Below are 20,935 nucleotides of genomic sequence, written 5' to 3' on the forward strand. Positions count from 1 at the left end.
TACAGAAGAATGTGATTACAAGTACATTTTAAACACCTTTTTCCTGTAGGAATATAATGAAGCCCAGGCCAAAGCAATCAGCTGTGGTGTTGCGATGGTGAAAAGGAAGCAAGATACCCCAAAGATTTTGTTAATACATGGACCACCAGGGACTGGCAAGAGCAAAATCATAGTTGGCATGCTGCACAGAATTCTGTCTGTATGTCCTTTTTTTTGTATGTGTGTCTTTTGAAATAGAAAATATTTTAGCTACATCTCCTCTTCTCTCATATTTGTGCTATTTACTCTTTGCCTCAACCCTTTAGTCTCCATATGGGAAGGAGTTGTTTCCTCATTTGGTTCTGTATGTTGTAAACTCTTTAGGGTGGTGAGAGTCCTTCAGTGAATCGCTATGCTAAGTCTCGCAGAACGAGAATTCTGCTCTGTGCTCCATCTAATGCTGCTGTTGACAGCCTGATGAGGAAAATCATCATTGCCTTCAAAGAAAAGTGCTTGGACATCCGTGCTCCACAAGGTACTAGTAATGCATACACACAACCACATGCTTCCCTATAATTGTGGAGTGATTATGTAGTTGTGTAAAAATGTCTCTTGGCATAGGGGAAGACTGTGAGGGATTTCTGTTGAAAAGTCATTTCTGGCCTAGACTCGTTGCTTTGAACTTACACACACAAAAAAAAAAAACTATTTAAATGTAGCAGCATCTATTACTTGCTGTCCACGATCACCTGGGTACAGTGGATACTGTCAAACCATTTTCATTTCACCTCACTTAATTGACATTCACCTTTTCTCTTATATTTGGCTCCATATTTAGGCTTTTCAGGTGCTGTGATGCTGTTAAATAATATATATTTTATTGGCATAGCTGTGAGTCAAAAAACCTTCACTTGAACATCCGTGAAAGTCTATTTCAGCTATGTAAACTTTGCCTTGTATGGAGTTTTGCGGGCATGAGCAAATGCAAATCCACTGTGCCGTGCACGCACCTGGAAATTTAGGGTGATTGCCATTTAGCAACATAGGCATGCGAGTATGAAGAAAATCAGCGTTACCGAAACATTTGTAAATATGGAGATTTTTAGTTCAGTTTGGCTTATGCAAACGTTTACACGCACATTTACTGAAGGATTGATCAAGATTGTGTGCACAGGGAACTGTGGTGACATCAACCTGGTGCGACTAGGGAGTGAGAAGACCATCTCTAAAGAGCTGAAAGGCTTCAGCCTTGACAGCCAGGTCAAGAAAGGATTAGGTGAGTAAAAGGCATGCACGTACAATTAACGGGGAAAAGTGGTGTATGTTCATGGTACAATAGCAGTACAACTTAATATCATTCTTTTGGCTTCATTTTTTTCAATGAGAACGTTATGCAACACTACAGCTGCACTTCAATGGTCAAATTATTTCATCTGGGTGCCAACTGATGGAATATTCATTACAATGGATTTGTTAATAGTATATACAGTTACATCTATGGCCTTTGGCAGATGCACTTATCCAAAGAGACTTACAGAAGTGCTTTGTTGTCTCAAAACACATTCTCATTTTTTATTTTTTTTTAAATAAATAAATTGCTAATTTAAGTGCTTGGCACATCATATTACAAGCTGTTATTGGAAATAACATTTCGGTGACATCTAAACTGGTATAGTATAATGTTAAAGGAAAACCCTAAAGCATATCACAATATTTAATCATTATGTGATGTTCAGTGGGATCCAATATTTATTTTATGACAATTCTGAGTTTTAGATTTCTTTTAGACGTCAGAGTGGCACACAACCTTTAATTTCTCATGGGAATTATTAAAATGTGGCACCACCATAATAGCTAAGCAGATCACAAATATTTCGATGTATAATGTGTTTAATATATTTCAGTGTGAACGACGACTTTAATGCTATTTCCTCACTTCTTATCACAATATATCTGCGTATTCTTGTATCGTATGTGGTCTGTAACATCAGATTCCTTTGTGCATTTCTTTGTGTAGAGAAAGCACAACAAAAGTGTGATTCAGACATACAGAGGAAGAAGGAGGAACTGGACAAGATTATTGAAAAGCTGTCTCAGCAGTGCGCCAAGACGGACAAAAAATCAGCGACGGTGAGGCACTACTATACACCTAGTACTCCTACACAGATTTCCAACATTTCTCCTAGAACAGTCTTAATAAATATTTCCTGCTATCCGAACAGTTAATTAAGAATAATGGACTCATTGTTACTGTCCCGGAGCTGGATGACAGTAACAACGTTAAAAACTGCTGGATGTGGAACTGTGGAGGATGCTGATCAAAGTGATTACTTATTTTCCATCATAACCTTATCTTTTGATAAAGTGTCACTAATGTTTTTTCCATTAATAGGTTATAAATAAAGTATAAGTAGACTAGACATTTGCTTGTGAAGTGACTTGTGGCCAAGTATGGTGACCCATACTTGGAATTTGTGCTCTGCATTTAACCCATCCAAGTGTGCGCACACACACACACTCGGAGCAGTGGGCAGCCTTTTTTTTTTTTTTTGCGCTACGGTGCACGGGGAGCAGTTGGGGGTTCGGTGCCTTGCTCAAGGGTCTGACCTCAGTCATGGTATTGAGGGTGGGAGAGAGCGCTAGTCATTCACTCCCCCCCACCTACAATCCCTGCCGGACCTGAGACTCGAACCCACAACCTTCAGGCTCACCTTCGGGTTACAAGTCCGACTCTCTATCCATTAGGCCACGACTTGTGATCGCCTGTGATTTCAGGATAGTCTTGAATTGAGTTAAGATAATTCCTAATAAACCCATCTCAATAGAGCAATTGAGGACTCCAAATCTAGTTTATAAATAAAATGAATTTCAATAATCAACAATGGTTGCATTTTTAATTTAAAAAAAAATTAAACATGCAGAGGTGTCAACAGATTATTTTTTTCAGATGTACACCAAGCGACAGTTAAAAAAAAAAACAAAAAAAAAAACAAAAAAAACAGCATAGCAAAAGTCTCATGTGAGCAAAAAAAGTCAGCTCCAAGTGAAAGTAATTGTTACCAGAAGCAAATGTGCATCTTTCACATGCCACCTGTCACCCCATCCAGTGAAATTTTGTTTGATACTGAACCAGAGACCTTGAAACACCCAGCCACGGGTGGTTGTGACATCAGGATCCAGACTTGTGATCTCCTGACAATAGTTTTCTCCCAAATGCAAAGAAAACTGCATTCACAGATTGCAAATTACATCACTGTTCCTGTGCTTAACTCAAATCCATTCTTGTGCTTCAGATCATAAAGAGCATACTTGGTTCAGAGATGGATAAAGACAATAGCTTGCACTACCCAAGAAGTAACACTTGGTGTCATAGTGCACTTGATGAATGTAATACTGTTTTTTGCTGCTTGATTGTGTGTAGTTATGGTTCATATGTAATTTTTTTTTACAACCAAAACAACTTCCTATGTCTGCTATTTGGGGTTCCCCCCCCCCCCCAATTTTAAATGAGAGATTCTTGTTTGATACCTTTTCACTGATTTCTTTGTATGCTATGGTCTTCTGTTCTTTCTGCAGTTCGAACAGCTGAATGCCGAAAAGCTATCTCGCTCAAAGGAAAGGGAGAAACTCGGCAGACAGATAAAGGAGGTATACATCTTTTAAAAAATTATTTTGATAAGCCTGAAGTTGTTTTGTGGTCAATCATAGAAGCATGGAGCATACAAAGTTCATATGTCCTCATTTGTTTCTTGTATCATCCGTGTTGTAATTCATTTGAACAGAATACTATTATGCTAACCAGGCTAATGTCCGTTACTGACATTTTTATAATCAGTTGGCTTTCATCTATTTATCTCTTTAAGAATGTGCCTCTTGCATTCCTTTGTCCTCATGTAATATTTCTTTCCTTTTGTCCTCTTGCTCACTCTTTATCTCTTTAGTTTCGTAGTAAAAGGCTAGAGGTGCAGTCGCGCATCTTGCTTGAGGCTCATGTGATCTGCTGCACGCTGAGCACAAGTGGAGGTGGCCTCCTTGAATCTGCCTTCCGCCGCCTTGGACACGAACCATTCAACTGCGTTATTGTTGATGAGGTCTGTTCGCTTGATTAAGATCATTTAAATATCATGTGAAGGTTTTATGCGTTTGTAAATGTGTTACAATATGCATGTTTTAAGGGTGTGACAATATACTCAAGTGTTTGTGTGTGTTTGTGTGTGTCCTTGTAGGCAGGCCAAGCTAAAGAAACAGAAACATTGATCCCTTTGCTTTATCGATGCCAAACCCTCATCCTGGTGGGCGACCCCAAGCAGCTCCCACCCATTGTCGTATCTCAGGTATTGCAGACAAGAATTAAAAAGTTCACCACCCAGAACTGTTTTATTGCACCCTCAACAAAATTCCGTTCAGTGAATCCTCTAAACTATAGTGGATACAAAGAATCTATACACCCATGTAAAAATTTTTTGAAATGAAACCAAGATAAATCATATCAGATCTGCCAGACCTTTATTGTGATATAGCAACCAACAAAATTCAAGTAGAAGAACAACTGAAAACATTTTATGGAAAAAAAAAATAATAATCTAGTTGCATAATTGTGCAAACCCTTTTATAATGGGGCATGTGACTGCTCAGAATTAACCAATCACATTCAAACTCGTGTTCAAAAGTAATTATCATACACTTGTCATCAATGGTGTGATTCTTATTAACCCCAAAATAAAGATCAGCTGTTTCTGTAGGATTTTCTTGACCTCTTCCTTGTTTCACGCAACTGCTGAAGCCATGATCCACAAAGAGCTTACAAAGCATCTCATTGTCAAAAGGTACTGATCAGGAGAGGGGTACAAACAAATTTTCAAAATATAGAACTGTGATGTACCATGGAACACCATGAAGGCCATCAACAACTGGAGAAAATGGTGGACCACAGTGACATTACCAAGAACAACTTATCAAGGAGGCTGGCAAGAATCTTACGGCAACATTAAGGGAGTTGCAGCAATCTAAGAATCCAGCAATTACTGCCCACTCCCCCCATGTGGCAACTATGTCTTCCTCACATGTCTGGGCTATGGGGTAAGGTGGCTAGATGGAGGCCCTTTCTCACCAAAAAATCAAAGCCTCGCCTAAATTTTACCAAACCATGTGGCAAAATGTGTTATGGTCTGGAAAGACCTTTTTGGGCATAATTCTAAAATGTGTTTGACACAAAAACACGGCAGCTTGTCACCCAGAGAACACCATACCTATGGTGGCGTCATTGGCACCTGTTGTGGTGGCGGCATCATGCTATGGGGCTGTTTGTCTTCCGCTGGGGATAGGGCTCTAGTAAAGATAGAGGGAATAACTCCAAATACCAATGTGTTTTACCTCAAAATCTGCAGGCCTCCGTTAGACAGCTGAAGATAAAGAAAAAATTCACCTTCCAGCACAATTACAACCCAAAGCACAAATCCAAATCCACAAAAGGAATGGCTTGAGAAGATCGGTGTTTTGGAATGGCCCAGTTACAGCCCAGATCTAAATCTTATCATAAACTTGTGGAATGGCTTGAAGAGGGCTGTGCACAGGAGATCCCCTTGCATTTTGATAGATCTGGGTCTGGAGGGTTTTTTTGTTTTTTCTTTTTTTTTTCTTTTTCTCTTCTCCTCTCAAGGATCAGTGGAATAAAATTGTCAAATCAAGATATGATAAGTTGCAACCAGGTTAGTGTAAGGTGTTTGGTTGTTTTTTTTTTTGTTTTTTTTTTCCCCTGAAACATGTCTATTTGATTTTCACTTGAAGTTTGTTGGTTGCTATGTCAAATTAAAGGTGGAAAAACTGACATGATTTATGTTTTTCATTTTTATCACACACACCTGCAATTTTGACAGGGGTGTGTGGGGTGTTGTGGTTTTTTTTTTAAATTTATTTATTTATTAGAAAGCCAGTGTATACAGGCCAATTCGCAATGGTGACATTTTCTTTTTTTTTTTTTCTTTTTTTTTTTTTTTTCTTTTGGGATACTTGTTGCTAGGGTGTATATAGAACACCTGTTTGTGGATTGGATTGTTGCTACACTTACAAAATGCAGACGCTTTGATTTTGTTTTTTTTATTTTTTTTTTTTTTCTACGAATTTATATTTGCCAAAAAAAAAAATTTACCCTTTGTGGTCTTTATTATTTTATTTTATATTTTTTTAATTATTCTTTCTTTGTCATTATTTAAACTCCAACAAGCAACTCTGAGGGATTATTTTCGTCAACTATGAAATAATTATTGTTTTTGTGTGTGTTTTGTGATATCAGAAAGCCAAAGAGCTGGGCTATGACCAGTCACTGATGGCTCGGGTTTGCAAGAGCCTTTACTCGAGTTCGCGTCTGTCCCCCATCTTCCTCAGTGTCCAGTACCGCATGCACCCATATATTTGCAAGTTCCCATCCGAGTACATCTATGGCAACAGCTTGGATAATGACCGGTATGAGATCTCGCCCTCTCCCACACACACCTGTTAGACAAACGATTAGATTTATTTCCTTAATGGTTGCCTAACGTACTCTTCCCCTAGTTGTATCTCCAGAATCTAAAGATGCTTGTGTGGATCATTGTGATTGTGTTGCAGTTGCCTATTGTTTATCTGCCCCTTTTGCATTAAAATTTGTAACATAAATTACAATTCTAATAATTAAAATACAAAAATAAAGATGTTATTTCACGAACTGAAATACTGTAACATGCTTAAGTAACAGGTTTTACCCTTTTCATTTAATGTTAGCCTACATAAAGTCTTAAGGAGTATATAAGGCATACAATTTAGGTTGAAGGTGTTCATTTGGGAATCTTGGATTCACCCAAACTAGTATGTTCATGCCTATGTATGAAATTTTTTGCAGTTAGTATTGTTGGTGATTAATTTACATTATGATTCCCTTAACTACCATTATTTCCTGTATTAGTTATCATTAACAAGACTGTGTCTGCATTATTGTGTGTGTGACTGAATTTGGAAATAATTTGCAGTAGCAGAATTCTAGCCGTGGTTGTGGGTTTTTTTTTTTTTTTTTTTTTTTTTTTAAATTATTTATTTATTTATTTATTTATTTATTTTTAAACATGATTAACCCTCCTCCTTATAGTTTCAGCATTAAGTTAAGTATCTAAAAATACAATGTATTATATAAACAACAGTTATAGAGAGCATAGTGTATTGTTACAAAATCCTGGTGTTGCAATTTTTTTTCCTTCCAGTGGATCCATAAATTTACCATCAGGAATTTTTGGATGCTTATTTTTAGAGGTCGGTGTTATGTTTTGACTTGGGTGTGTTTTCTTCCTTTTTTCGTAGCGAGACTGCTCAGAAACTGAGCTCATCCTCCTGGCCGTTTGAACCCTACACTGTGTTTGATGTGACTGATGGAAAAGAGAGTAAAGAGAGAGAGTAAGTTGGGAAGATGGACATAGGAGAACAATGGGCTCAAATTTCAGGAATGCCAGTGCACCACTCTTGTTCATCTCTGTTTTTTGGTTGCTTTGTCACGTCTGACAAATTAATTAAACATAGTTAAAATGTGCATATCAACTTGATCAAAAGCCCTTTAGCTGTTGATTTCTGTAGCAGAGATTGATGCTCTGTTTTAGTAATTCAAATATAATTAAAATAAAATTTAAATTTAAAAGGTTTTTTTTTATTTTTATTTATTTTTTTTGTAAAGTAAAACTGTAAATGAAGCCTTTTATGAGGTAGAGATGTGCATCAGGACTGAGATCCAGTGGCACCAACAAAAAGCAAAGGGAGGGGGCAGTTTTTCCCTCTTATGCAGATGGGATTGAGCAAGTAGATACGAGTTGTGTGGGTCGGTGGAAGTGTAAATTGGGCTTTACTCATACATACACACACATATATACACACACACACACACACACACACACACACACACACACACATATATACATACATACATTTTATATTAATACTGAATATTGTCAAGGCTGTGATTCGCTGTAGGCACAAAGCCAAAGGCTGAGTAGTATACCAAATCACAACAGTTCTATAACCAAGAAATTAATATCGTGACATTTCCATTTCCATCTGCAGCTGACGAGCTTTCATATTTTGAGTCAAAAGTTACTAATGATAAATGTGTCGTTTGCTGTGTCTGCTGATGTTGCGAACACTACTGTTTTATACGAAGCACTGTTTTATATAAAGTACCTGATATGAAGTGTAATATAATGCAATATGTAGTATGACACTTTCTGTTCTTACTGTATCTCTTTTTTTTTTTTTCTTTTTGAGCAGTTCATTTAGTAACCTGAAGGAGGTCAAGCTGGTGGTGCTGCTTTTTAAGCTGCTTGCGGAGAGGCATGCCTCACGCAAGGAAAAGCAGCTCATACGGGTTGGCATCATCACTCCATATAACGCCCAGAAACAACGTATCCAGCAGGCCCTTGAGAAGGCCCCTGACAAGGAATCAAAAAAATACATACAGTAAGGCAAAAGGCTCCCTGAGTGATAAACAAAAAGTGCATTCCCTTCTTGCTTAGTCTAGAAGAAGGCAGTAGAAATGGTTTTCAAAAACTATGCTCGTTTTAATGTTAGACATTATGCACCACCATGAAGGATCATTTTTATAATGCACCTGGGGAAAAAAATTGCCATGAAAATAGTAGTCATTATCATAATTTTGTCGTGCAATAAACACACACTGGTGTTGCATAACTGAAAGAAAAGCCAGTGTGCGTTTTGGAAATTTGGGTATTTGGGTGTGTGCACTAGTGATACTGATTTTCTTAAGCAGTGTTATTTATTACTTATTAACTGTCAGCCTCAAACAAGCCATTGCAAAATCAAAGTGTAATCTAATCTAAAACATATCTGTGTGTGGTCAGGGTGGAGGTGGACACCGTGGATGGGTTTCAGGGCCGTGAAATGGACTGCATCATTGTGTCTTGTGTAAGAGCCAGCAGCGAAAATGGTTCTATCGGGTAAGAGTTTTTCTGTGCGTTGTGTTTAGTATATGCACTATATATATATATATATATATATATATATATAAATTTTTTTCTTTTCTTGTTATAGGTTTGTTGGTAATCGCCAGAGGATGAATGTGACCATAACTAGAGCCAAATCTAGTTTGTTTATCCTGGGACATCTCCGTACACTCAAGGTAAAGAGAAATGGGGAAGGAAAACTATACAACAATACATGAAGCAATTGATAGAGGATCACATACACCTCAGGACTGGTGCAAAGAATCATTCGAGTGTATTGTTTGGATTTGCCACTTTAACATGTCCTATCTAATTTGCAAAGATATGAGAAATTCAAATGTTGCTTGCTGCACTGTTGCTTTGTCACATGCCACTGTTGTTGAAATTATGGCTCAGTTTTGCTCATCTGCAGAAAATTGCTGGCCTCCAGTCCCTTTGTTGCTTGTATTGTGAACATATGGTTAATAGGTTAACTGTGGCCACATCTTGGTGCAGTTTGTAAAAATTGTAACCATTTATCAAATCAGTAAAGAAAATATTATCTGCAAGGGTATGATAACAGTATTGCGCATATTGAATGGTGCAGCTTGCACAACACTAATCCTACCCTTTTCCAACTTTCCCACAGGAGCAGAGTGATTGGGGTGCACTGATACAGGACGCAGAGAAACGTGAAGTCGTAATAAGAGCGCATGAAGCCAACTTTCACGAGGTCGCAAAGAAGGTGCTGAAACCGAATCGACTCCCTCGTAGTTACTCGCACCCCCCCAACCACATCTCCGTTCCTGCCCATTCTGATTGGCAAAGAGACCATAGAATGCACGCTAGACCTTCAGACCCACGTCTGCCAGAGACTTATGCAAGCAGAGAGCAGGACAGTGGGAACCAAAGCGTCCCTCGCCCAAGGCCGCCCAGTCACCGTGCTTTAGATCCACGGCTCCACCAAAACCCTGCACATTCCTTTCGTTCACCTTCAGAACGACCTCACGAACGTCACTTTTCTTCCTCATCAGCGTCATCTAGGGCACGTAGGAAATAATATTTGCATTTATTTTCGCAGTACTTTACACCTCTTTTGTCTAAATGACTGTCGATATTTCATGGTAGCTCTGACTAAGCGTGTTTCATACATAAGACTTGTTCAACCTGACAATCCTAGAAGATTGCTAGCTGAAGTATTCGTGTAAAATAATGGTAACTTGTGACAGACTTTTTGATTAAAAACCACATTAGCATTTACCTGGGTACAATGCTAATCAGCTTTATTTTAGCCATTTGTCTTCAAGTTCATAAGTGATAATATAGACTTTTATGTGTTCAGTTTTGTGTGTTTTTTCAATGCAAAATTTAGCGTCTATGCAAAAACCTAAAATGGACAGTGATAATGGTCTAAAACAAAACTGACATGCACTTCTAACCATCTTTTCCCCTTCTATAGCTAAATGTAATTTTTATGCAAATAGAATCTAATTTGTCAAGAGCTTAAAAACAAATTTTAGTGGCGATCATTTTTTGGTTACAAAGTGGGCAAACGGGCAGTCTGTTGCTTCTTTTATTTTGTTTTTAATGTTTTCAGAGCAATGCAATGCCAGTAGAGAGAAAGCTACGCTAGGAGAAAATTTGGGAGATCTTTTATTTTCTGTTCTTAAAGTTTAAAATTGAGAGAACAAAATACTCAACTGTGTCTGGAAATAGCTCTGAATTTGTAAATCAGGAATATTATATTTTTGGAATGCTGAGATGACAGTTTGCTTTGCAATTTTTTTTGTAAATATTTTAAGAATGTATATTTGTAATACAAGTTTTGTATGGAATCTTGTTTTGCTTATTCTTCTACTTTTCCTTCGGAGCAAATATCTGGAATGTTTGCTGCATACTAGCACACTAAATTGCATGGAAAATAACTGTAGTGGAGTGCAGTTTTGGAAAGCAACCACCATCTTCACCCCTTCAGTACATATGGATGCTAAATTTCCATTACTGTAATTAAGTCTTAAATAAACCAGCCTTAACAAAGTGGCTAGAAAAGTGCAGGTTTTAATGTGTAATACTGTAATAAACCACCAGAGTGTGCTTGTACTCCACATTAATTGTATACATTACAGGGTAAGATAGTAGGGGGATCCTAGATTGTGACGAAGAAGTAAATTATGTTATAGCTATAAACTTCTACAAGTGTTAAATACGTACAAAACTATGAATCACATACTGTCAATATTGTCATTAAGACAATGAGGAAACTTGTAATGTTGGGTATTTTCGGCCAAAAATGTGTTTTTATTGTACAATTGAAACCCCAGCCAACACACACTCACACTCACACACACTCACACACACTGTATCTTGTCACTGTAGACATAATTTCCTTTGAATTCACAATTAAGAAGTCATTTTTAGATTTTTTTTTTTGGATAATTTTGATAAAATCACTGAAACTGTACAGTCCTGAATATGGATCAGTATAGAAAGATAAATGAATATTTAATTATTTTTTTAATATTGGGTAATATGTTGTTTGTTTTCAGTCAACTGTTTGTCTTTTTCACATCTGCTTTTTCAGTTTTGGTCTTCCAGGTAAAGTAAAAAATGTTTGACGACAGAATGGAAGTCCATTTGAAAAGGTAAACTGTTTTGCAGAAATATTAAAATCTGTGCCTGCCGTTTTTCAATGAATATATTTTGTTCTAGTTTTACATATGAAAATAACACTGATCTGAAAACTGGTTCCAGGTAAATTTGTCCCTATTCCTGATATCGGTCTAATTAATGAGGCAGGGGTACACACTGTAAGTGTTGCATAGCTAAATGAGCCATGCATTTAAATACTGTTTAACACAGCCTCATCAAAATTCATTTGATGACTCCATTTGCATTGTATGTTGTATAAGTGAGTGATCAGTTTAATCAATAAACCTTGGGCACAAGGTGGGAGAGTTCACCCCAAATGAGAAGCTAGTCCATCACAGGGCACCTCGTGCACACACATTCTTACCCAGGGGCAATCCAACATAGCCAACCCGCCTATCTGTTTTGGGAAGTGGGAGGAAACACTTGAACATGAACACAGTGACAGTAACCTAAGCTCAGGATCAAACTGGGGATCTTGGAGATGTGAAGTGGCAACAGTACCTGCTATGCCACCATGCTGTATTTTTAACTGTATTAAAAAGGAATCAATCATTGAATCAGACTGTAGTGTCATTTGGGTAGCTTCTAGTGAAATATCAATGACTTGATCATATTAGTGCTGTATAATGCCACAGGAAATTGGACCATCTTCTCTGCTTAAAACTGCATACTAATGTTGATGTTTTCATCTAAAGTAGTCCATTCCCTGAGGTGATTTATTTATTTATTTATTTTTCTTGCAGGTGTATTGGACTTATCTTGCAGTGACACAGCAGTTTTATTACATTGTGTTTCTATTCATAAACTCACTGACTCGGCAGTAAGAGTTCGTTCTTTTGCGTTGTTTAGGAAATATATTGTAACTTTCCATGGCCTCGTACCTTCGTCTGGGGTAACATATAAAAACTTAGAAGGGTCTACAGTGCAAGTATGGGTGGTAATAAAAGACAATGTAATCAGCCATGCATACAAAAGGACTATACACCACATAGTACTATAACATGTACTGTAGATATGTACACAATTTATGTAAATGTATACTAGTAACTCTAGGTCTGCTGTAACATAGTTGCAGAGTCTCAGACAGCAGGATTTATTTGTTAGCTAGCTAACACTGAGCTGAGATCCTAAAATCCTATCTGGATTTTCTGTATACTGATAGTGAGAAACTTTTTATTGGAGTATACTGGAATAGTGGCAGGATAAAGCAAAGTTCTTAAGGCCATCCCTGATAGCAAATGACTAATGGCCTGGTGATGGCCACTATGGAACACTGTGGAACGATGGCAGCTTGAAATCTTGATTGTAGAGCACAACTCAACTGGGCCATGTTTGGCCCAAAATTAAAATACACAAGAATTTATTGCATTTGGGCCACTTTTGGTTAACATTAGTTAACAAGTTTTTGGTTAATGCTATCAAAAACTTAAAATGTGCCTGCATACCACTGGACCACTTTTGGCCCTCAATACCCTTGCCATTGCCATAATTGGCCCATGTGTCACAAAACTCAAAAATTATTTGGCCTAGAGCTCTCTGCCATCTACCTGGAGGCCATTTTGACAACATCCCCAGGCAGATATTTCCAGTCATACGAATGAATAGGGAAGGCCTTATAAGTCAAACTGATTTGAAATGTTGTCTCTGTGGTGAGAAAATGGCTCAGAGAGTGGCCAAATGGCTTTCTACTCTCTCCAATACATTCAGTACATAAGATGTAACATGTAAGGGTTTCTACAGCTTTACATAGTACACACTGGCCAATAGGAAGCCATTTAAGATTGGCCCTCGGGATAGGTTTGCTAAATATTGAGCTTAGTGGTTATCCTGCTATTCTGGCTTTTACAGTTTAATTCTATCACAGTTCACAATGCTAATGTAGGGAGGGGTTTACACTAAAACTAAAGATCTATTAGCTACCTTCTTGACACGTTAAACATCATGTTTTGTCTGCTGGAATGGAAACTAAAGGATGATGCCACTGGTATGAGGACTTTTGTGACAGTTGTCACTGAGTCAGTGTAAGAATAATGATCACCCTGCCCTTTTCCCAGTTATGCTTAGACATGAAGCTAGGCTGTATACCTTACTGTCATATTCCATTCTCTATTTCCAGTTAAACTTTATTAGGATTTTTGTTATGACATGGTCTAACTCCAAAGTATGTGCAGGGGTATGATGGATGACACAGAGTAATAAAGATGCATGAGTTATTATACAGTACCCATGGAAATGAAAATAAATTGTCTGATAAATGTATGATAATATGATGTTTTAAAAGTTAATGTTTTACTGTATTTCCAGGTTGCCACATATTCTGGCAGGAGTAATACACTCAATTGTTCCTGCCAGTTTTCAGCCAAAGTTCCTCTCTGGCCTTGGCAGCAGAAATGCATAATTAGTATTACTAAAATATGTTGGACACTTCTGAGCTTCTGTGATTGACTGTGGTAAACATCTTTCTTTGATTTCTTTTATTGGGATTAATCATATTCGCTTTATCTAAATTTAAATCCACAGAGAATTTGTTAAGTTTTATTAACTTGGTAATCTTAGTAAGAAACCCGGTCTGTGTTGTTGCTAAAATGATCAATTTACATAGTTTTTAAAAATAAAATTCGAAAGTTCGAAAAAAAAAGTTTGAACCTGGCTGGATGTATTTTAAACATGTGAGACTTCCATAAATTAGTTTGTAATTTACCACAGCGCTTTGAATGATCAATTCTGACTGCTCGGAAGGTGTTGATTAATTTTCTCTAACAGCAGCTCTGACAGTAGTGCCACTGCAAGACAGATCACAGGTTTACACCGATCAGCCATATCATTAAAACCACTGAGAGGTGGCATGAATAACATTGATTATCTTGTTACAATGGCAACTGCCAAGGGGTGGGATATATTAGGCAGCAAGTGAACAGTCAGTTCTCAAAGTTTAGTAGTGGAAGCAGAAAAATGAGAAAGCATAAGGATCTGAGGGACTTTGACAAGGGCCAAATTGTGATGACTAGAAAACTATGTCAGAGCCTCTCCAAAACAGCAGGTCTTGTGTGGTGATCCTGGTATGCAGTGGTTATTACCTACCAAAAGCTGAAAAAGTTAATGGTGGCTATGATTGAAAGGTGTCAGGACACACTGTGCATTGCAGCTTGCTGTGTATGGGGCTGCGTAGCCACAGACCGGTCAGAGTGTCCATGCTGACCCCTGTCCATCACCGAAAGCACCCATAATGGGCACGTGAGCATCAGAACTGGACCACGGAGCAATGGAAGAAGGTGGTCTGGTCTGATGAATCACGTTTTCTTTTACATCGTGTGGTCAGCCGGGTGCGTGTACGTCGCTTACCTGTGGAAGAGATGGCACCAGAATGCACTATGTGAAGAAGGCAAGCCGGCAAAGGCAGTGTCTGAGCAATGTTCTGAGGAATGTTCTGCTGGGAACCTTTGGGTTCTTGCATTCATATGGATGTTACTTTGACACGTACAACCCACCTAAACATTGTTGCAGACCAAGTACACCCCTTCAAGGCAATAGTATTCCCTAATGGCAGTGGCCTCTTTCAGCAGGATAATGTGCCCTGCTACACTGCAAAAATTGTTCAGGAATGGTTTGAGGAACATGACAGAGTTCAAGGTGTTGACTTGGCCTCCAAATTCCCCAGATCTCAATCCAGTCAAGCATCTGTGGGAAGTGCTGGACAAACAAGTCTGATCCATGGAGGCCCCACCTCACAACTTACAGGACTTAAAGGATCTGCTGCTAAAGTCTTGGTGCCAGATACTACAGCACACCTTCAGAGGTCTTGTGGAGTCCATGCCTCTACAGTTCAGAGCTGTTTTGGTGGCACAAGTGGGACCTACACAACATTAGGCATAATTAGGATAATCAGTGTATATTAATACACTCGTTCTAATACATTATCGTTTCTATGGTAACAGTTTACACAGTGACTTGTGGGGTGGACATTCTACATAAACAGATTTACAAAGACCTGTGTAATTGTTGACGTGGTGAAGTGTTTTGTGAGGAGATGATTATTTTCCATTTTCGAAAGGAGTCTCCAGTGTCAGTGCTTCGTAATGATCATAGAAAAAGCTGTTGCTTTAAAAAATTTTAACGGGAAAGTCTTGTGGTTTCTTGGTAAAATGAGAAGTTTTTTTGTCTTATTAACTTAGTGAGGTATAGCTGCTATAACATAAGTGATAACAGGAACTAACTTCTTTCTCTGAGGTTCAACAAATGTAAATGTAACTATAAACAGATAAAAAAGTATGATGAGTCAATCTTCAATAAATAAAAATCTTTAGTATTGACAAACTGCTGTGGTATAAGAAACATAAAACACTTCGGGGTGTGCTGTTATAGGAAGCGAATAAATTGTGTTCTGCTGCATCACACCACCCTGTTACTGATCATTTTCCTATAAAAGTGTTTTTTTTTTCTTTACTTGACTGGTTAGTTCACCTGGGTACAGTCTAATTTGAATAACTGAAATCTAGGAGCCTAGAATGCCCACAACAAACGTTTGTAGAGTTGTTCCAGACTGAAGTGTTGTAAAGCATTTACCTCAAAGGCTCCTCTTCTAATGGTCTTTTTTTTTTTTTAAAAGTGATATATCAATGATATATGTGATATATTGATCTTTCAAACTAATAAAACACACAGCCAAGATCTTGTCCAAATAACAGTCATATTTACTGTAAAGTTTACAACAGTGTCAAAATCTCTCATAATCAAAGTCTCTCTGAAACAGTTAAATTCATCCCTTGATAATTATTGCATTTCTGTAGTTTATAGTGTGTCCGTTGTTTCAAACCTTGAACAGTTAGATACATTTCTTTCTATTTTGATAGATCTAATTGTGATTTTTCCCATGAACCTGCTTTTCTCTTATCTAGAATATTCTTAATTTATTCATTTCAACCTGTATTGTTTGCAAGGTCACGTCCAGTGTAGTGCAAGTGTCTCTTTAAGTTATTATTTAAGTTATATTGCAATTTACAGTATAATAATTTCCCACATCTATTGTATCTCACCTGTACGTGTTTTCCTAATTGTGTCTGGTTTGTTTATAGATACAGGAAAACTAGATGCTGCATTGTGCTGAAACTGACACGTCGACAGCATTGCCCTCTTCGTGTGGATGGGGTTTCAGATTTTGCCCTTTGGGTTTAATCAAGTTCAAAATTTTGCAGTTTTTTTTTTTTTTTTTTTGGGAAAATGTCACCACACTGTGCCGCATTTGCATGTAAGAATCACTAATATCTCAAAACAAGAGAACAAAGAATTACTTTTCACTGTAGAAGCCCAGGAGAATAAGTGCCGTTATTTTCTGAAGGACTTTATTCAGGAGTTAAGGCAGACTGGCGAGGGACGTTTACTGTTTATTACTGTTTAATACTGTTTAGCTTCTCTTTAAGAGGACTTCAGTTCTTAGGTAATGTTTGATTTAGCAAGGGATGTTAAGTTCAGATTTAGATTGGACTTGTGGATGGATTTATAATTGAGTACCATTGACTAAGTTGCCTGGTTTGATGTAACTAAGCTGGCTTGCATTATATTTAACATTAAATAACATTGTTATTTTATCAATCAATGATGTACAGCATATATAGTTTATACTTTATGATTTTATGTAATCTCTGTTTTGTTGATGGTGGCACGGTGGTGCTGCGGGTAGGTCCAGGGTCCCCAGTTCAATCATGAGATAAGGTTACATTCTGTGTGGAGTGACGTGAGTGCATGTTCTCCCAGTGTCCACGTAGATATCCTCTGAGTTCTCTGGTTTCCTCCTACCTCGCAAAACCATGGCAGTAGGTGGATTAGCTAAGATAAATTGCTCCTAGGTGTGAATGAGTGTGTGATTGTGTGCATGCATGGCACCCTGTCATGAAAATTGTGTGTAAATGTTTTCGTAGACCAAACCAAACTAAAAATTCTCACCAGATTTAGAAATGTTTCAGTAATGCTGATTTTGTAGGTACTCATATGTGTGTGTTGGTAAATGCCAATCGCCTGTAAATTACAAAGCACATTACTGGCATAGCTGATATGCAAAAAATAAATAAATAAAAAATTCAAACATCACAGAGAACAGAAAAGGGTGAAATGAAGTGGAAAAAGTGCCTCCTAAATCTTCTTAATCTAAACACTATATCTTCTAGTAATGCAACTCAGCCATTGCAGAAAGTCGGCTACTAATACGTAAATTTACACAATGCTTTGGTTCCATATGCATAAATTTACCCACACTCAGGAGGAGGATACAAACGTTTACCCAACTTACTGGATTTTCACAAATATAACATTTCTTGTGAGTGATTTACGAATATATTTGTTGATAAATGAACCTAATAAATGAGGCCCTTTGTGCGCAAACTGATCTACAAGTGTGTAGTAGATCAAAAGGAGTAAACTCGACAGGCAGTTAGTTTATGATCTGTTTTGTCCAAGCATATATTTGGATTAATCTACTTCCCACTGCTTTGCTGCAGTTCCAGCAGTTCGACTCCATTAACTTATCAGTAGTCCAGGTATATTTATATTTACAACACCTGCAATATGTATAACGTCTGTAACAAACCAAATTTTGTGAAAATCAGTTGAACATAAACTGAGTTACAGCTGATTTGATCAGGGTAGACCAGCGTCTCGCTATATACTTTGGTTTACAAGTGACATTTGAAAGTAGTTGCAACAGAAAAAGTTAGCAAATACTGCATCTAGATTTCCTACATCTATGAGTTAATTAGTCCTCACATTTTATTTTAATTATTCATAAATGTTTTTTCTGTAGAGTTAATTATAAGCTGTGCTCATGAACCTTCTTTTTAATACAGAATAAACTTCTGTAATATATCAGCATGTAACGTTTATACTGTAATACACGCCCGCTCTGATAAAAAAAAAAATCGTATTGTATCTTGACTTCAGGCCAGCTCAGGTGTAATAAATTCTTCCCTTTATGTATTGGTTTAAATGCAAACAAAAATAATCTGTACCAAAAATATTCGAATGTGATATGTAAGCGTCATCATTGCTTTTTTGCCCTCTTGTTGGTAAAGTTTCATACTGTGCATCTTGAATACAGTGTTCTTCTAACTGTGGTGACATTCCTAATCAGAATAGTGCATAAACCCTTAATATTTCTGAACTTGCAAATACTATATTATTGATCATTTTAAATCTTTTTAGCATTTAACAGTGAGTTCATTACATACAGCAGCACAGCAGGGTGATATAAAGGCAGAGCCTCTCTTGCTCGTCCAATCAGAGTGCTGAAATTCCCGCCTCTTCCTGTTGAGTAGTTCTCTCCCTGGTACCATAAATGTTTTTCCTAAATCATTAATCAGGATAGTGCCTAAACTCTTCATCTGTTATTGATACTTGTATAGTATATATATATAAATATTTGATACATGTATATATTATTTATTTTTGGGCTATGGTTTTTCTTTTGAAAAAGAAAAAAAAAGAAAAAAATTACAAATCTCTCATCTTGAGTCATTTATCTTCCCTATTTCTATGTCCAGGAAGTCCTAGGTTCCTTGAGGGTGCACAGCAGAGTAATGGCCAGTGCGCCATCACAGGTGTGTGTTGATGTGTGTGACGGTGGGAGAAAGACGGGCACTGTTTCAGGACGCAGGACTGCAGAACCCAGCAGGAGGGTGAGGAGCGGGCACAGCAACAGCAGTGCCAGGCTCAGAGCAGGCACAGAGGCGCCATTGTGGTCCCCGTGGTTGCACTTCTTCCCGCTTTCGCAGCGTGAGTGTTGGCATAGGACACCTTTAAATTCATGTGGGCAGATGCAGCGCTGGTTCTGGTGGCATGTGCCACCATTCTGGCACATCAGCAGCTCCTCGTCACACACGTTTGCTAAGGAGAGAGAAAATGAAGTTCACTTTTGAGCACATTTAATCACAGTTAATTAAGTTGTTCTGCTGTTTTGTAAGGTGTTTATTAGATCTGTGTTGATAATTGGTTGACATACCATGTTCAACAGCCACTGACTATTATTACGGATCATTATTATGGACCATTAGATACAAAGGATAAATCTGTTTTTTTTTTTTTTCAAATCTAATCTAAGAAACTAGCAAGTAATTGTGATAAATGATTGTGATAAGTGCTTGTTATTGACACAGGTACAGCTTAACAAATTATTTTTTCCAATTAACATAACACGAATAATCATAAAAGAGCTTTCATGGAAACACATTCCTATCATCTAACCATCCTGGAGCTGTGTGTGTGTGTGTGTGTGTGTGTGTGTGTGCCCAGGTCATGTAGCTGCAAATGCAATGTCATGGTCCCATTACTGCTAACTGTCATGATAGCTAGTGTAATGTTATGCCATGTCATCACATGATCCTTTTTTGCTAAGTGTACTCCAGTTATCTTATGCTTTATTACGTCTAACTGGCATAACACTGGAAATAAGTTACATTCCACACATGATCTACATAATTTCATCAATCAAATAATCTATCATGAACATATCAAGAGGTTACCGTTATGAGACTGTTGTTATGGTCACATCTTGCATTGTCTCACATCTGTTCTCGTCACTTCAATTTAAAACATTGCATAATGCAGTATAAATATAAATCTCATGTATTTTTCTCATTTTTATTTAGCATAGCCTAAACTGTTACGTATGTTTGTTGTCATGATTACATTCAAACATACTTACTAAATAAGTAGGAGCATTATTTTCGAACTGCCACTGGATGTGAAGTATCATTGGCAGCTCAAGACAGCTTATAACATCTGCCATTAGATCTTTATGTCATGGTTATATCAGTGATGTGATGTTCAAGTAACAATAACTTAATAATAGGGTACAATTTGAAGTGCTGACTAGGGAAACAAGTGAAAGAGTCTCATAGAGGAAAAAAACGAGTTTAGTTAAGGTTGAACAAAACACAGCAGCAATATGTTATAGACACTTATAGCTCCCACATGGGCAAACTGGATTATTACACACACACACACACACACACACACACACACACACACACACACACTTTGATGATCATACATCTATATTTCATGTTGGTGATGACCAACTCCAGCAGAGTTACACACCAACCGTGATCACCAACTGTGTTCCTGGAGATCTGCCTTCTTACTAATTTTGTTTTCAGTCTTAATCCATTACGTCTGGTCCAAATAATCAGTTACTGTAGTTCAGACGGACTTAAGCTGCACTGGTAATCCTTAGGAAGCTTGATCTCCAGGCACACTGTTGATGATGAATGAGTTCCTTTTGGTTGATATATGAGTCCTTAAAAAAGCTGTTTTAATGTTTCTGTTCTGTAGATCATACTTTAAATATTCTAAAGCCATCACAGCAT

General features: G+C 37.5%; 2 protein-coding genes across 4 annotated transcripts in view; one reads left to right on the top strand and one right to left on the bottom strand.

The window, feature by feature from the left end:
- The window catches only part of setx (senataxin), a 33,670-nt gene extending 23,477 nt beyond the window's left edge, over positions 1-10,193 (top strand). For all 3 annotated transcript variants that reach the window (XM_026928809.3, XM_053240352.1, XM_053240353.1), the window contains 13 exons: positions 50-199; positions 364-514; positions 1,154-1,255; positions 1,997-2,109; positions 3,556-3,627; positions 3,921-4,070; positions 4,206-4,313; positions 6,272-6,441; positions 7,309-7,401; positions 8,263-8,451; positions 8,853-8,948; positions 9,043-9,130; positions 9,583-10,193. In XM_026928809.3, the coding sequence (XP_026784610.3) occupies positions 50-199; positions 364-514; positions 1,154-1,255; positions 1,997-2,109; positions 3,556-3,627; positions 3,921-4,070; positions 4,206-4,313; positions 6,272-6,441; positions 7,309-7,401; positions 8,263-8,451; positions 8,853-8,948; positions 9,043-9,130; positions 9,583-9,993 (1,893 nt within the window). In that variant the 3' untranslated portion in view covers positions 9,994-10,193. The remainder of the gene's footprint in view (positions 1-49; positions 200-363; positions 515-1,153; positions 1,256-1,996; positions 2,110-3,555; positions 3,628-3,920; positions 4,071-4,205; positions 4,314-6,271; positions 6,442-7,308; positions 7,402-8,262; positions 8,452-8,852; positions 8,949-9,042; positions 9,131-9,582) is intronic.
- A 6,059-nt stretch (positions 10,194-16,252) lies between these two features.
- Positions 16,253-20,935, bottom strand: part of ntng2b (netrin g2b) — a 73,677-nt gene continuing 68,994 nt past the window's right edge. The window contains exon 8 of the mRNA XM_026929321.3: positions 16,253-19,454. Coding sequence (XP_026785122.3) covers positions 19,102-19,454 — 353 coding nt within the window. The 3' untranslated portion in view covers positions 16,253-19,101. The remainder of the gene's footprint in view (positions 19,455-20,935) is intronic.

This window comes from Pangasianodon hypophthalmus, chromosome 15, assembly GCF_027358585.1.
Source record: "Pangasianodon hypophthalmus isolate fPanHyp1 chromosome 15, fPanHyp1.pri, whole genome shotgun sequence".
NCBI lineage: Eukaryota > Metazoa > Chordata > Actinopteri > Siluriformes > Pangasiidae > Pangasianodon > Pangasianodon hypophthalmus.